This window comes from Mastigoproctus giganteus, chromosome 1 (assembly GCF_048544385.1).
Source record: "Mastigoproctus giganteus isolate SK-2022 chromosome 1, ASM4854438v1, whole genome shotgun sequence".
Lineage (NCBI taxonomy): Eukaryota > Metazoa > Arthropoda > Arachnida > Uropygi > Thelyphonidae > Mastigoproctus > Mastigoproctus giganteus.
In genome coordinates, this window is record NC_143575.1 from 41504548 (window position 1) to 41520304 (window position 15757).

The window sequence follows — 15757 nt, forward strand, 5'->3', positions numbered from 1 at the left end:
TAAAAATACTATGGCCAGAATAGGGATACGTTCCTACGTAAAGAAAATGAAAAGCTTTTTTTTCGAACAAAGAAAAATTTTATTAAATAAACAGTCAACTTACATACAAAGTGAAATCACATTTTAAAATATGAGTCTAAAGTTGATTGCTTATGCTTTTTTTCTCTTTCATTTAACAATTGCCTATATGGAGTTATTGCATTTAACACTGATCGCTTAACAATAAAACTTCTTCCTAAATCAGGATCATTTTCACTAAAAAAAATTTAAAACGTTTTCAATGTCATTTAAGCACCTTTTTAAATCTTTGGTTGTTAACACTTTTTTTAGCAGGAACTTCTTTAACTTCGTCTTCATTATCTTTGTCTTCGTTGCTAACAAGGTTTTCTAAATCTTCCACTGAAAAACCATCATCTTCTGCATTCAATAAATTTCTAACATCCTCTTCATCGACATTTTCGAAACCTATTGATTGAGCCATCTGGATAACTTCATTTCTAATTTCTTGGATGTTATTTTCTTCTTCTAGTACAACTTCTGGCCATATTTTGCTCCAAACTCCATGTAAGCATTTCTTAGTGACTTCTTTCCAAGAACTATCAATGTTTTCAATTGCGTTTTTAATGGTGTAGTTTTTCCAAAAAGTTTTAACTGTCATTTCCTCTTTATCCTCTAGTTCAGTTAAACTGCTTAATGTTCGACGCAGATAATAAACTTTAAATGATGCTATTACTCCCTGATCCAATGGTTGAATCAGGGAAGTTGTGTTTGCTGGAAGAAACACAACTTTGACAGGAATGCATGTGTCCAACGTGTTAAGATCAGTAGGATGTCCCGGAGCATTGTCTAACAACAAAAGAGCTTTTTCTTCAAAGTTGTTTTTTGACAATACCGTTTTACTTCAGGACAAAAGTGGTTAACAAACCAATCAGTAAATAACTCCTTGGTAACCCACGCTTTTCTATTTGCTTTCCATATTACAGGTAAATTCATTTTTATGTTACCTTTTAACGCCCTCGGATTTTCTGAATGGTAAACTAATAACAATTTTGATTTATAATCACCAGAGGCATTTGATCCAAAGAGTAACGTTAAACGGTCTTTGGCTGCTTTGAACCCAGCAGCTGATTTTTCTTCAATAGAAATGAAGCTTTTTGTTGGTAGCCGTTTCCAGAACAAACCGCTTTCGTCAACATTGAACACCAAATTTGGTGGAAATTTTTCACGTTCAATTATTTCCTTTAGTTTTTCTGGAAACTTCTCCTGTTAATTTTACACTATGAATCCTGGCCCGTTTTTTAAATTTCTCGAACCAACCACGAGAAGCCCCAAAGGTTTCCGTAATTTCTTCAGTTTGTTTAGATTTCAGGTGATTAAACTGGAATATTTTTTATGTTAAATGGGGCTTGAAATTGCGGACTTCGTTATATCGAAGCTTCGTTATCAGAGGTAACGTTAACCAAGGTATGCCTGTACTTGATAATTTTTTAAAATGTTGATCTTGGAACTACATAACAAGTGACTGTACTGCAATTAAATTAGCGTGCGATAAAATTTCACTGAGCGTGGGAAACATTTTAATGCTGTTTTGCTATTCATTTTCAAGCTATCGACTCCATCAAATGAAACGATTTCGTTAAATATGCCAAAAATGCAATCTGTAAAAGAGCCTTATAGTCAGATGTGAGTTATAATATAAGTACAGCATTATAGCGAATCAGCGTAAAGCAAACCGCGTTATAATGAGGGCTTGCTGTATATAATATCAATGTAAATACATCATAGTGTATTTACCCACCGATGAGCGAGGCAATAAGCTCCGAAACGGGCCATCTGGGTGGTGGTGCCCACTGAGAATAAATAACGGTAGTCTCCTCTATTAGAGAAGCGTTATTTATTCGAAGTAATGCAATACCTGGTATCTCATTGTGAAGAGGTAGCCACAATATGAGATAAAATCAAACAATACCTTTACACTACTAGTTAAATTTATGGGTAAACTATGGTGTATTTACACCGATATTATATAGTTAATTTCAACCCATAATACATTATGCCTTGTACATTTAGTCTTCAAAATATTATCATCTTTACCATTTGGCATCTCTCATATTGTGGAATTAACTTCACAACTGCGATGGCATGTTTAAATTATCAGGGTACCTGCCCACCCACCAATGAGTGAGCCAACAAGCTCCGAAACCGTACTGTCTTGGGTGGTGGTGCCCACTAAGAATAAATAACAGTAGTCTTCTCTACTAGAGAAGCATTATTTATTTGAAGTAGTGCAATACCTGGTATCTCATTGTGAAGATAGCCACAATATGAGATAAAATCAAACGATGCCTTTACACCACTCGGGTATTTAAATTTATGGGTAAACTATGGTGTATTTACACCGGTATTATATAGTACTTCCTTATGTAAAGTCATGAAACCAAGATGCAGGTGAAGGTGAACACATGACATCATTCTTATTGATGCTGTTTGTGCACATAGAAAGTTTTGATTATGAGCCCAATGCACTGCAAAATAGGTTCTCTGTAAATTGGGCCTAAATATGGAAGTGCATTTATCATAAGAGATTAACAATCTTAAGTTTACTTTTAATAAACATTATTGCTGATGTTTAATATTGCCTCAATTGTAAATATAGGGTAGTTGTATGCTCACATTAAACCAGAAAATTTGAAAGTGCATTTTGGTATTATTGTTACGGGATTCTTAGTTCTTAATACCACCACCATCATCATCGTGGCTCCTACTGTGAAAATTTGCCAAAAAATCAAATGATGTGCTACTGCAAGAGAATTTAGAGTACTTTAGTGAAAAGTTGGCATGAGAATGGAATAAAAAGAAATCCTACATTATATAAGGAGATGCCTAAGGAGGTGCCATGAGAATGGATGTGAGTCATTGATCTAAGTTTGAGAGCCATGCATCAAAATGGGTGATTGGAAATAAGGAAATCTGTAACATCACTATTAGAAATGTGTCATTAAAGTGGGTAAAAAGCAAAAATTTCAAGTTAGCAACCAGTTCGCATAGGTGTGTTATGTTAATAAAATTTCTAATTTTGAGAGAGAGAGGGAAGACCAAAGTTACTCAAACTACCAAACGATCTTGTTAATAAAATCTGATAAAATAATTTTTAAGAAGTTAATCATAAAAAATCAAAAAGATATATGGATAGCCATATCAAAGATTGCCAACATTGATAATACATCCACTAATTTTAATATGCCTACAACCACACTGCTGAGTTTAAAGGCTCCAAAACAACCCTCTTGTAAAAATAACACTTGAAAAACAAGATTCTCTGTGGTACTTGCCTGCACAGCTGACAGAAAAAAAATTAGAGCTGATTATTTTCTGAAGAAAAGGGATACTGAAAATAGTTTCCAGCAGGAATTTTTTTCATATTTGCAAAAAAGGTTGGATGGACAAAGATGAAGGAATCATGTTTCACTTAACAATGTAAAGAAGTGCTGAAACATTAGCAATGCTGATATTGCAGTTAAACCAAGAGGTTGGACATCATTAGTTAAAGCAGTAGATGTTTGCATTAATAAACCAGTTAAGAATCATATTTATAATGAATGGAATAAGTGGATGATTAAAGGAAAGAAATCCTACATGAAAGGATACATTTTCCCAAGAATAGCAGCCTTGTTTACACACAACTTCTATTTTTGTGAAAACATATTTCCTATGCAGCTAATTGTAATAAGTCATTGGGTCCCCAACTTTGTTGCTGTTGGAATGCCTCTTAAAAAAAAAAAGGCAAAAATTTTCACTCCTTTCTGAAATAATTATATTGCAAAGTTTTTCCTTATGTGAGTATTAAAACTATAGCCTGAGAAGCACAAAATTTAAGGTGAACAAGTTCCTTACAAATTGATTTTCCTTTTTACAAGTCTTAAATATGATTAACTTCTTTTTATATAAACACATTAATGGTGCTTTTTACTATTAATGGTCAAATCAATTTTAAAATGGGGAAATTTTTTGTAGAAGGGTAGCAGTAGTTAATAGCTGAAAATTGCAGTTTTGCTGCTCTGAATTTTTAGAGAAACATCAGGGTCCAGAGGGCACAGGTTGATACTGATTTTTAGACTCATCGTATCCTAGAACTCTACAAGATTTAAACACTGAGTGTGTATGGTCAAGTATAACAAAATTGTAAATTCACAATTCACTGTCCATTTGGTTAAGCATAACTCGTTCTTTGTAATATTAAGTTGCATAATCCTTAATCGGTAAAAACATGTTCTAAGAAATTTAAGCATTATTAAAACTAACATTTTCTTTTTTTAAATCAGAATGAAAGTTAATTTGAGACAGTTATATTTGCCACGAGATGTAATATGGTGTCTTCATTGTTAGGTATCTTTTTATGTGATTTAGATACTTACTGCAGCAGAATTTTAATGAAATAGATAAACATGCTTTGGTTTTTGCAACACTTTGAGGCTTGATGCATTAAATGAAAGATAAAAGTCTGAAGCCCTATTCAGCATTAAGCTTGTTTTAGTACCTTGATGTGAAATGTGAATAAAAATGCTTTCTTGTACAGATAGATTTAAATTAATACTATTGTTTTTTGTAAGTTCCTAATTTATTAATATTATTTTCATTACTGTTTTTATTATTTTTATAATTTCTTTCTGCTACACCTGCACTGTAATTGGATGCTCTCTAGTGCATGTTCATTTTAATAAAAAAAAAATAAAAAAATCTTGCACAGTTACAAATAGTTTTTTTTTGAAAGCACTGGAAATCCTCTTTCAAACTTGAATTGCCACATCCTACCTAGCAGGTGCAGTAGTAATAAAAAAAAAAAAAAAAAAAAAATTAAGCATTATTTGCTGCATTACAGTTTTCTTAAAATGGACTGCAGTTAAGCTAACAAATTAAAAAAAAGATTGTAATTAAAAATAACAAATTGCTTTTGTGATATTTTATTTTTATTGGTATGTGCAATATCAGTATACTTTTCAAAAAGACAATTGTATGTTTCTTTAAACAAATTGATAGTGCATTTAACCCTAAGCAGAGTTTAAGGAGCACTTTCTGCTTTCTAAAATTCCCTTTAAAATTGAGCAATGCAGAACTATGTAAAATAACTAACAGTTGCAATGAAAGTTTTAAAAAAAAGAGTAAAAGTACACTTTTCTATGCCATTACAAGTAAAAAAGCATTGCTTTTTTTGTCCCCCCCCTCCAGTTACACAGTTAACACTTTTCTGGAAATTATGAAAACCTGCATCTTTGGGAATCACTTTCCTATGGATATGAATGCAGTAAGGCTGGTTGCATTCTGGATTAGGTCATGTGACTTGTTTTACAGATTATGAACCAGGCAAGCAAACTTCATTACACTAATCATGGCCTGTAACAACATGTAAGGTGTTGCATGTGCATTATTTACAAAAATTTACTCTGTAGTTGGTTCACCCTCTTAGAGATAGATAGTTACTGTGAGTGTCCCACTTGAAATTAATATTTCATTGCTATATTTTTTATTGCATCTTTAGTTGAAGTGTAGTAGGGGAGAAATTACCACTACAGTAATTAGGTTCAGACAAGTCTTATTACTTATAAAAAAAATTACTGTGTAACTGAATATACTGCAGAAGCCAATAGTAGTTCTCCTCTTAAAAGTATAGTAGTTTACTTTTTTGCTAATTTTCAGTGCAAAATTTATAGTTCTTTGATAAGCACAGTATTTTTTTTTTTATATCCATGTTGAGGAACATGATCATACATGCAATACATTCAAAGCTGCAGTATATTTAAGATTGCATGGTAATGACATAAGTAATGTGTGAGTTACATATTGCTTTATTCCAAAGTTATATTTATTATGTTTAAATCTTTCTTCTTTTTTTTTTTTTTTTTTTCAGTTTCAGTTTTTAGAATATAAATATATGTTGTAGGATATGTATTATAATGAAATATATATCATTTTTAAGGTATTTGCTGTCTAATCAGTCTCGTGCACGTAGTATCAATGATATCATGCCTATGATTGGTGCAAGATTTTATACTCAGTTGGATGCTGCCCAAATGAGAAGCGATGTAATAGAAACTGAACTAGCCAAAGTAAGTCATCCATTTCTTTCTCCCCACCCATTTAATGTTCTCTTTGTCTTCAAAGCCAGTCAGAATTATGAAATCAATTTATTCACTAACATAGTTTTCAACCTTTGATATGTTAACCCATTAACTGGTGCACCTTACGTATTTTATACACCAAAAACAGTAAAACATAAATTTAAATATCTGTTATAATTATATCAGTATGCCTCTCTCTATGATATTATACAATATGTCAGAATTAAGAATAAATTTTTAAAGTTTCCCATTTTAAGCTATTTCTTGCCCCCACCCAAAAACCCCTGGTTGGTGAAGTGAAGAGACCATGTGCCCACTGTTGCTTTTGTTTCTCATTGGCACCAGCTGTGAGTTGAACTACATACTTGCAAAGGATCAGTATAAATAATATAATGTTTATTCCTTTGCTGTAAATTCTGTACAGAATAAGGTAAGTCTTCACAAAATAAAGAATAGTCTTTGTGCATTGTGTTAAACACTATACTTGATCACACATACTTCTCTTAATCCTATTATCTTACAGTCTACATATTGTGTTTAGTTATTTTCTTGTCAATTAATTTGGTTTTTACTAAGTTGTGTTGATACTCTGGTAAAACTTTAGATTCAAAGTCTTAAGTGTAGAAACTTGTGTGACTCAAAAGTGTGTCATCTATACGTTTGCTAGAGGTCAGTTTATTTTCATTAGTAGTTTGAACCAAAGCTTCACAAATTCGGGGTGTAGTGCCATAATTGTAGTTTTTATAATAATATTTTAACTACATTTGGTCTTTAAGTAACTTCCAACATATGATTTAAAAAATTGCCATTGTGAAACCAGCTTTACAAATATATGTAGTTAAATTTTTAGCTCACAAGACTAATCAGTGCTTTGTGCATTTGCTAAAATTTGTCATTAAAATCCATTTATGTTTGTAACTAATGGAATTTCATTATTTTTTGGATTCTGAAGTGGACCTGTATTTCTAGTAACTTTTCTAGAGTTGGTTACTGAATAATATTCTAATATCTGTTTTGCTAGATTCCAGTTTGGTTCACAGCAAGTGATAATTTTCTTTTGATCATTCAAATATCTGGGATAAATGATCATAACCTCTAAATTTGTGCATTTTATCTATTTTGTAAATAAATTTTACTGATGTTATGAAATTCAGGCTTGAATGTGTGCCTGTAACATCATGGTAGAGGGTATCCACCCACCCACCCACAGTTGTGAAAGTATGGTATGACCTGGGCAGAAACACTTTTTGACTTGATCTCAAATAAATTCATAGAATTTGTCATAATTTTTGAAACAATAATGCATTAAAATTTTATGTGTATTCAAATGTATATGGACATGTAAATTCCAGATAAGGACAGTTGCAAAAAGGGCCTTTAATTCAAAAATCTAATGCATGGTGTCACCTTTGGCCCATATGACAGCCTCAACCCTCTTGTACAATGCTTTGAACCAACTCCTAGTGGGTATTGGTCAGAATTCATTTCCATTCCTCCTAATCCAGCAATCAAAATGGCTTCCTACAGACTGTTAGATTAGGCTTCACCCTCAGTCTAGCCCTGTATAAGAGTATTATTATCCCGAACTTTCCAGTGTGTCATGGTCTTAATTTGTTAAGGGAAAATCATGTTTAACTAACTTAGTAGGACATTTTGACACAGTTATTCATGAGCTGGCTGTAGCGAACAATTTCAACATAGTGTATTTGGATTTTAGCAAAGCACTTGACTCTGTCCCTCTTGAGAGGTTACTATATAAGCTGGAACAGGTTGGGATTACTGGGAAGATTCTAAGATGAATTGCTGGGTGGCTGCAAGGAAGACAGCAGAGGGCTGTGATTAATCGATATTCTTAAGGTTGGTGTAACATCAGGAGTGAGGTTCTTCAAGGAGCAGTTCTTGAACCACTGTTTCTCATTTTCATAAATGACATCAATGAAGCGGGGTAGAAGGCATGATGTCAAAATTTGCAGGCATTGTAACAATTCGTAGAGTCATTAATGATCAGGACCAAGCAGTGCTCCTTCAGAATGATTTGAACAGATTTCAAAATGGTCAGAGAAATGGCAGCTGTTTTAATGCAGAAAAACAAGGTCTTACATTTGAGGAATAGCAACCCCAAATAAATTATATATGTGGGGGTTGAATTAAAAACACTGGAGGAAGAAAGGAATCTGGGCAGATATGAAGTTTTCTGAACAGTGTAAACAGGCAACCAGGAAAACCCATGGTGTCGTATTGATGATTTATCAAATGTTATCCTGTAGAGATAGAGAGGTCATAATCCCCATAAGGCAATTGTAAGGTCACATTTGGAATACTGTGTTCTAGTATAGAGACCGCATCTGAAAATAAAATTGTGCTTCTTGACAGGGTCCAAAGACTGGCAGCTCGAATGGTGAGATCAGCAAAAAGATGACCATACGAGGAAAGATTCCGATATGGGCTACAGAGCGTGGTAATCAAGCACCTCAGGAGTGATCTGATTAAGGGTTATAAGGCTGTGAGAGGGATTAGTAAAATGAATTATCATGGAATTTACAGTTATAAAGAATTCCAGGACTAGGGGTCATAAATTCAAATTATAGAGTTGATATTTATATTATATGAAGTTTTCTTTTAGCCAGTGAGTCGTTCATTGCTGGAACAAGTTGTCCTTGCAGGTAGTTTTGGCAGGGTGACAGTTTGAATAAATTCAAAAGCCAACTGAATAGTTACTTATATGAGGAGACAAGCATATAATTTGTATTTTCTTAACTACTTGGTGGTGTTTTTTTTTTTTTTTTTGCCATTCTTGGTTGGCTGGATTCTTGTCATTCCCTAAGAAGTTCTCAACAACAGACCTGCAACTAATACCTGTTTTTCTCTTTTATGCATAATTCCCTCAAAATCTTAGTCCCTCATCAGTTTGAATTTTAGGTCCAAAAAAATACCTTGGTTAGGTTCTCTTGCATGATTGATAAGAATTTAGTACAAAGGTAGTTGAAGCAGGAATCTTCCTGAGGTAAAGCTTTCACAATCTGTTTCATCAAACCCAGTTTTATGTGCAAGGGTGGAAGGAAGATTGTTTTGGGTCTACCAGTGGTTTATGAACTACGTTCTTTGATCCAGGCAACAAACTGCCCCTCTTTGGCCAGACGTTCACATCCCAGTGCTTACTCCTTGCTTGACTGTCCCGTTCACACTTAATGAAAAGGCATTTTGTGTAGCCAGAATGCTATCTAAGTAACATGCCTATCACTTTAAAGTCAGCACAAACCAACCAGTCATGGTTTTTCATACTTAATATTTGTCAAGAACTTCAAGTTCTCATATGTTTCTTTCAAGTCACAGAGTGAGCTACTGGAATTTATTTCCATTGTGGAGCAACACGCTTTTGAGACTTCACTTTGAGTCAATAAAAAGTCTCTACTGTGTAAGATTGTAACTAATTCCTAAATTGTTCTCAGAAAAGTAGGGGACTAGTTCTCATTCTCTGTGTCTGTACCGTAATAAAAATGTCCCATGTGCTACATGATTTTTTAACTAAAGTCTAGAACCAAAGAGTTCTGTGGATTCCCTTGGTAAATTTAAATATCTGACCAGGTCATTTAGTTCATGCTGTGAAAACAGTTGATGGCTAGACTCAGTGTCTCCAGACATGTAGACTTCAGTTTCATATTCAGAAGCTTCACTTTTGCAGTCTCTGCTGCTACATTCTCCAATATAAGTGGAGGGCATGGAATGTACAGGTTATATCCATGTGGGACTGGCTAATGGCAGATGGAACATTAGGATATACAATGGGCTTCTTACTGTTTACATTGTATCCCTCTATATTGACTAAGCAAAAGTAACAGTCAAACACAGTGGTTTGTAGGCTCTTGCCAGATCATGAAAATTGCAAATGGTTAAAAATAAATTCTTTTTACCATTTTTCCACAATCTCAATGCTTCAACAAAGGTTTGGCAAACTTTATGTTGAGCCCATTGTTTATCTTAGTCACCAAGTTTTACTCCAAAATAAGTACAGTACACATTTTTTACAAATTCTGTAATATCTTGTCTTTGCTTGAGGACTACATAACTTCCAAAAATATAACAAAGTTGGTTCAGATTGTATTGTTTTAAACTTGTGCTTTTCAGCACAAGTTTAACATGATAACCTCAAAAATAAACTGAGCTTACACTGATAAACACTTCTGCATGTAACTGTCAAGGTCAAGAAACAAATTATTGAAGGCAGTGTTGCCAACATGTAAAGATTTAGTTTACAAATTCCCATCATTTACTCCTAACTTAATACATTCAATAATGCAACTCATGACATCAACTTAAGTGATTTGTGAAAAAAACTATGATAACCTCAAAAATAAACTGAGCTCATACTGATAAACACTTCTGCATGTAACTCTCAAGGTCAAGAAACAAATGATTGAAGGCAGTGTTGCCAACATGTGAAGATTTAGTTTACAAATTCCGATCATTTACTCCTAACTTAATACATTTAATAATGCAACTCATGACATCAACTTAAGCGATTTGTAAAATAACTACATGATAAAAAAAAACAATTTCTGAAATCATCAGAAAAAAACAGTTAAAAACAGCTGTTAGTTTACAAAAATCGAAAACCATGCAGAGTGATGTTTTTAACACATTGTCAACAGTGATCCAGAAAGAAGAATAATATTTCAACAAGATATACTTCTTCATTACCAGCCATAAGTTAGATCAGCAAGTCCTGGAACACTGAACTGATAGCAGTTACCCATCTCATTTAGCATTAGCAAGGGCACATGATACAAGAAAGCAAGCTTATATAGCATCAGCCAAAAAAAAAAAACCCTTATTTCACACATCCCCTCACTCCAAATGTTTGTCAAGTTCTGCCTTGAATCTATTTAAGCTATCAACTTCTATGACAGATGGAAGTTTGTTCCAGCAATCAACCACCTGCTGGCTAAAGGCAAACTTCCGCACATCTATCCTACAACCATCTTTCCTCAATTTCAATTTATGCCCTCTCAGGTGATTATTCTGAGCAAGAGGAAGAATCCCATCCGCATTGAGCATGCTGAAACCATTCAAGGCTTTATACACCTCAATCAGATCACCTCGCAGGTGCCTAGTCTCCAGACACTGTAATTTGCAAAACTTAAGCCTTTCTTCGTAAGAGCAACCCTTTATTCCATTCACTAATCTTGTTGCCCTTCTCTGTACTCGTTCCAACAGCTCTACATCCTTCTTAAAATGAGGCCTCCAGACCTGTATACAGTACTCAAGGTGTGGCCCGACCATTGCCTTATACAAGGGGATAATCACTTCCTTACCCCTGCTAGAAAAATTCCTGTATATCATTGACAAGACTCTATTGAGTTACTCTTGCAGACCGTCTGCACTGCTCAGAAAACTTCATATCTGCCTGCACAATTACCCCCTGGTCCTTTTCATTCTCTATCACTGTCAGTGTGGTACCACAGAGTTGATATGTTACTCTGGGATTACTGCTTCCCATATGTAATACTTTTACATTTGTCAATGTTAAACTTCATTTGCCACCTCTCAGCCCATTTGCTCAACTTTTCTAGATCCTGTTGCAGCAGTGTACTGTCAATAGTATCATTAACAACCCTGCCAACTTTTGTATCGTCTGCAAACTTGGACATTAAGCCTGATATACCGTCATCAATATCATTTATAAATACAGAAAACAATGATGGACAACAACACTGAACCCTGAGGGACTCCAGTAATAACATTAGTCCATGAAGAGCAGTGTCCATTGATTACCACTCTGTCTTCTCTCACTCAACCATCCCTTTATCCATAGCAGCAATTTGCCTCCAATGCTACACTGCTCCAATTTGTGCAGCAGTCTTCCATGTGCAACAGTATCAATGGCTTTTCTAAGATCCAAATATATGATATCAAAGTTATTCTTTGCATCCAGTTCCTTTTCACCAGATCTAACCTACCTCCCCTCTCTTTGCAGGGTTTAATCAAAGGTGATGTTTATCCTGCAATTAGCTATTGTTTATTTGTGAATTGAAGACATTACTATTGCTGTTGCCCAACTAATTCCTTATTATCCTCCATAAAGTCTGGGAAGAAACTGAATTTTTTAGATTTTCTGCTACATCACTTATGGCACCTATATTGAACATCTGTAAACATAATCCATTTCTCTTCATTATTATGTCATTTGTTTTGATTTCATGTGAAAAGTGAAATTGTTATAAATGTAGTGTAAAGCTCTGTTGTAATTATCTTGTATATTTGTATAAATTTAGCATATTAAATTTATGGCTAATTCTATGGAGATACTTCACTTCTAAATTTAATAAGATGATTGTCAGATTTTCCTGTGTTAAAAAAATTGTCCTTTGATCAATATATAGTGATTTTAAATGCCTTTGGATTGAGAAAAAAACTGAAGACTATGCTACACTAGCTGTTTAGCTGTTCTTCACTTAGTTTTTAAAATTGCCACTGTACCAAATTTTCCTGATGCAATTTTGTTTCACGGTTGCAACTGGGAAAAATTTGTATATGTATTTTTCTTTCTTATTTTTGTAGTGTATTAATTTTTTTATCCAATCAGTGTATTGTTCCATTAACATTGCCACATTACTTACTTACATGACAGTGGTTATTTGATAAGCATAGTAATAGTAGGTTATCCAATTATTTGCTATTTGTTACATGGTTGCCAGTCGATGGTTTGAAGTACAATTATGTTCCCAGCCGCCCTTTCCCCCTCAATACTAATTTGAAAATAATTTTGTATAAAGTCTATTTCTACATTACTCAAATTGGAAAAATTGGATATCCCATTCTTTAGTTATAAGTGAGCAACCACTTTCTGTTATTAGCATATTTTTTAATTATTTTTATAGGAAGTTGAAAATGGAAGATTATTACGCTTGCTTGGAAAGTTGGGAATTATTAACGAAAGGCCAGAGTAAGTGTTTGATCCATTAACCTAAAACAGCATGTTGTATTGATGCACAGACTTTTTTTATTTGTTTATATATTTTTATCACTAAATATTTATTTCTGTTTTATATTGCTTTCTAAATCTGTGATGTACTACCCTTTGCCATTCAGGACCTCAAATTTTGTGGTTCCATTTTATGTGGTCCTAATTATTCTTATAGTTTATGCATGATATATTGTTTTTGAATACAATAACTATTTTTAATATTTTTTAATTGTTTCAGAAATACAATAACTATTTTTAATATTGATTTGATCCTACAACAAATTCTTGCGATCCTAAGGTTATATGCTGTGCTCTAGATAGAGCAGTAGTTAATCTATTTTTGTATTGTTCTGTCTAATACTTCTTTATTCATATAAATTTTACAATGGCAAAGTGTACTTAAGATAGATTTTTAGTTCTCAATCATAACTGAAATTCAACCCTTAACTAATTTTGAATGTCTATGGGTTTAAACATTGGCGAATTTACAGGTGGTTTAATTCACTCATGAATTATTTTTGTGAGGCATTGCTGTACTGAAGTTTTCCTGGGATCAACAGGTTTCTTGTATGTGTGCTTGTAAAATGTCTTTTATAAAGGATATTTGGCATAATTACATGAAAAATAAAGTGGGCTATAAAAATAGAGTTGGCTGTAGAATTTGTTTTAAAGTATCCCTATTTTGATTTCGCAAAATGTACTGTACATTTTTTATTAATATTAATACTTGAGAACAAGAGTGTAAATTGTATGTATTATTAGAAAATATGACACATGTGAAAGTACTAAAATAAAAAAAAAATTGTGGTGCATAATTTATTTGGAACATGAAAGCAAGGATTTTTAAAAAAAGCCTTCCATACAATGTACATGAATTTTTCAATTGGAAAAGTAATTAACAATTTTATTGGTGCTGAAGTTCATTAAAAACACAAAAAATATTCATTTCTAATAGATAATTTTTCTTTGGCTGATGTTTCTGTTGACCAAAGGCCATATTTTCAATTATTTCATCAGAAATTTATGCATGTTTCACTTTGTTATACTTCATAAATGGGAACAAGGTATTTATTATTTTTGGTATTTAAATTTTTCATAATTTTATAGCAAAAAGCTTTGGAAATCTTTATTATATGTATTATTACACTTTAAAAATGCTGTGTACATATATTTTATAATTTTCAATTTATCCTCTTTCATTCTTGTGTATCTATCAGTAAATATTAAATTATATATATTTTTGAAAATTATTTAGCATCTCAGCATCTGCTGAATTAACATCACTCTAAATGCATTTCAGAGCGGAACTAAGCGGGTAATCATTTACAATAACAGGCAAGAATTCCACGATATCAGCAGTACTGCTTTCTTCAGTTGATTGAAGCAACTGCATGTGAAAACATAACTCTAACATATTCACTTTCAGGTAGGAGAAAGAATACATAATATTTTTATATTCAAGCCTGTGCTACAGCCATGGTGAATAAAAGTGTAAACCTTCTTAGTATTAGAAATGGCAAATGTTGCAAGAGAGCAAGCTTATAAAGCATCAGGGAAACAAAAAAAAATCCCACATCACCTGTCATTGCACCTCTAATAATTTGTCTAGTTCTTCCTTGAGTGGTTTTTTAATAACATTATTTTATTCAAATTACCCATCTCCACAACGAATGGAACTTTGTTCCAACAGTCAACCCCCCACTGGCTGAAGGCAAAGTTTCATACAACCATCCTTCCTCAGTTTGAATTTATACTCCCCCTCGTATATGTAGTCTGAGCAAGAGGAAGAATGCCACCATCATCAAACTTTCTCAATCGATTCAAAGCCTTAAACACCTTAATCATATCATCTGTCAGGTGCCTAGTGTCCAGATACTGCAATTTGTGGAATTGAAGCCTTTCTTGGAAAGACCACCCTATTGTTTCTTTCACTAACCTCATTGCCCTTTTCTGCACCCATATACCAGTAGATCTATATCCTTCCTAAAATGAAACCTCCAGACCTGTATACAGTATTCAAGCCTAACATTGCATTGTACAATGGGATTATCATCTCCTTACTCCTGCTAGCAAAGTTCCTGTATATCATTGACAAAATCTAATGAGCTGTCCTGGCAGCCTGTCTGCACTGCTTGGAGAACTTCATATCTGAATGGCACAATTACCCCCAGACCTTTTTCATTCTCCACTACCCTGAGTATAGTACCACATAGATGGTACATTAATCAAGGATTACTGCTACCCTAATGCAGTGCCTTGTCAACATTAAACTTCAATTGCCATTTCTCAGCCCATCTGCCTAATTTTTCTAGATCTTGTTGCAGTAACTTACCTTGATTATTGTCATTAACCACCCTGCCAGCCTTCGTATCTGCTGACTTAGACATTAAGCCTAATATACCTTCATCAATATCATTAATAAATTTAGAAAACTAAAATGGGCACAGCACTGAACCCTGGGAAACTCCACTAATAACATTAGTTCATGAAGAGCAGTGTCCATTGATAACTATTCTCTGTCTTCTCCCACTCAACCATCCCTTTATTTAGAGCAATAACTTGCTCTTAATGCTATACTGCTCCAATTTATGCAGTAGTCTTTTAAGTGCAATAGTGTTAAAAACTTGCATGGAATGCAAAATGCAAAAATCCAAAACTGGATGCAAAATTTTTTTTG

The 15757-nt window shown here is 33.5% G+C and overlaps 1 protein-coding gene across 1 annotated transcript in view; it reads left to right on the plus strand.

Annotated features, from left to right (window-relative positions):
* PAN3 (Poly(A) specific ribonuclease subunit PAN3) overlaps positions 1 to 15757 on the plus strand; it is a 181464-nt gene that overhangs the window by 150408 nt on the left and 15299 nt on the right. The window contains exons 14-15 of the mRNA XM_090372386.1: positions 5975 to 6104; positions 12995 to 13059. Coding sequence (XP_090228512.1) covers positions 5975 to 6104; positions 12995 to 13059 — 195 coding nt within the window. The remainder of the gene's footprint in view (positions 1 to 5974; positions 6105 to 12994; positions 13060 to 15757) is intronic.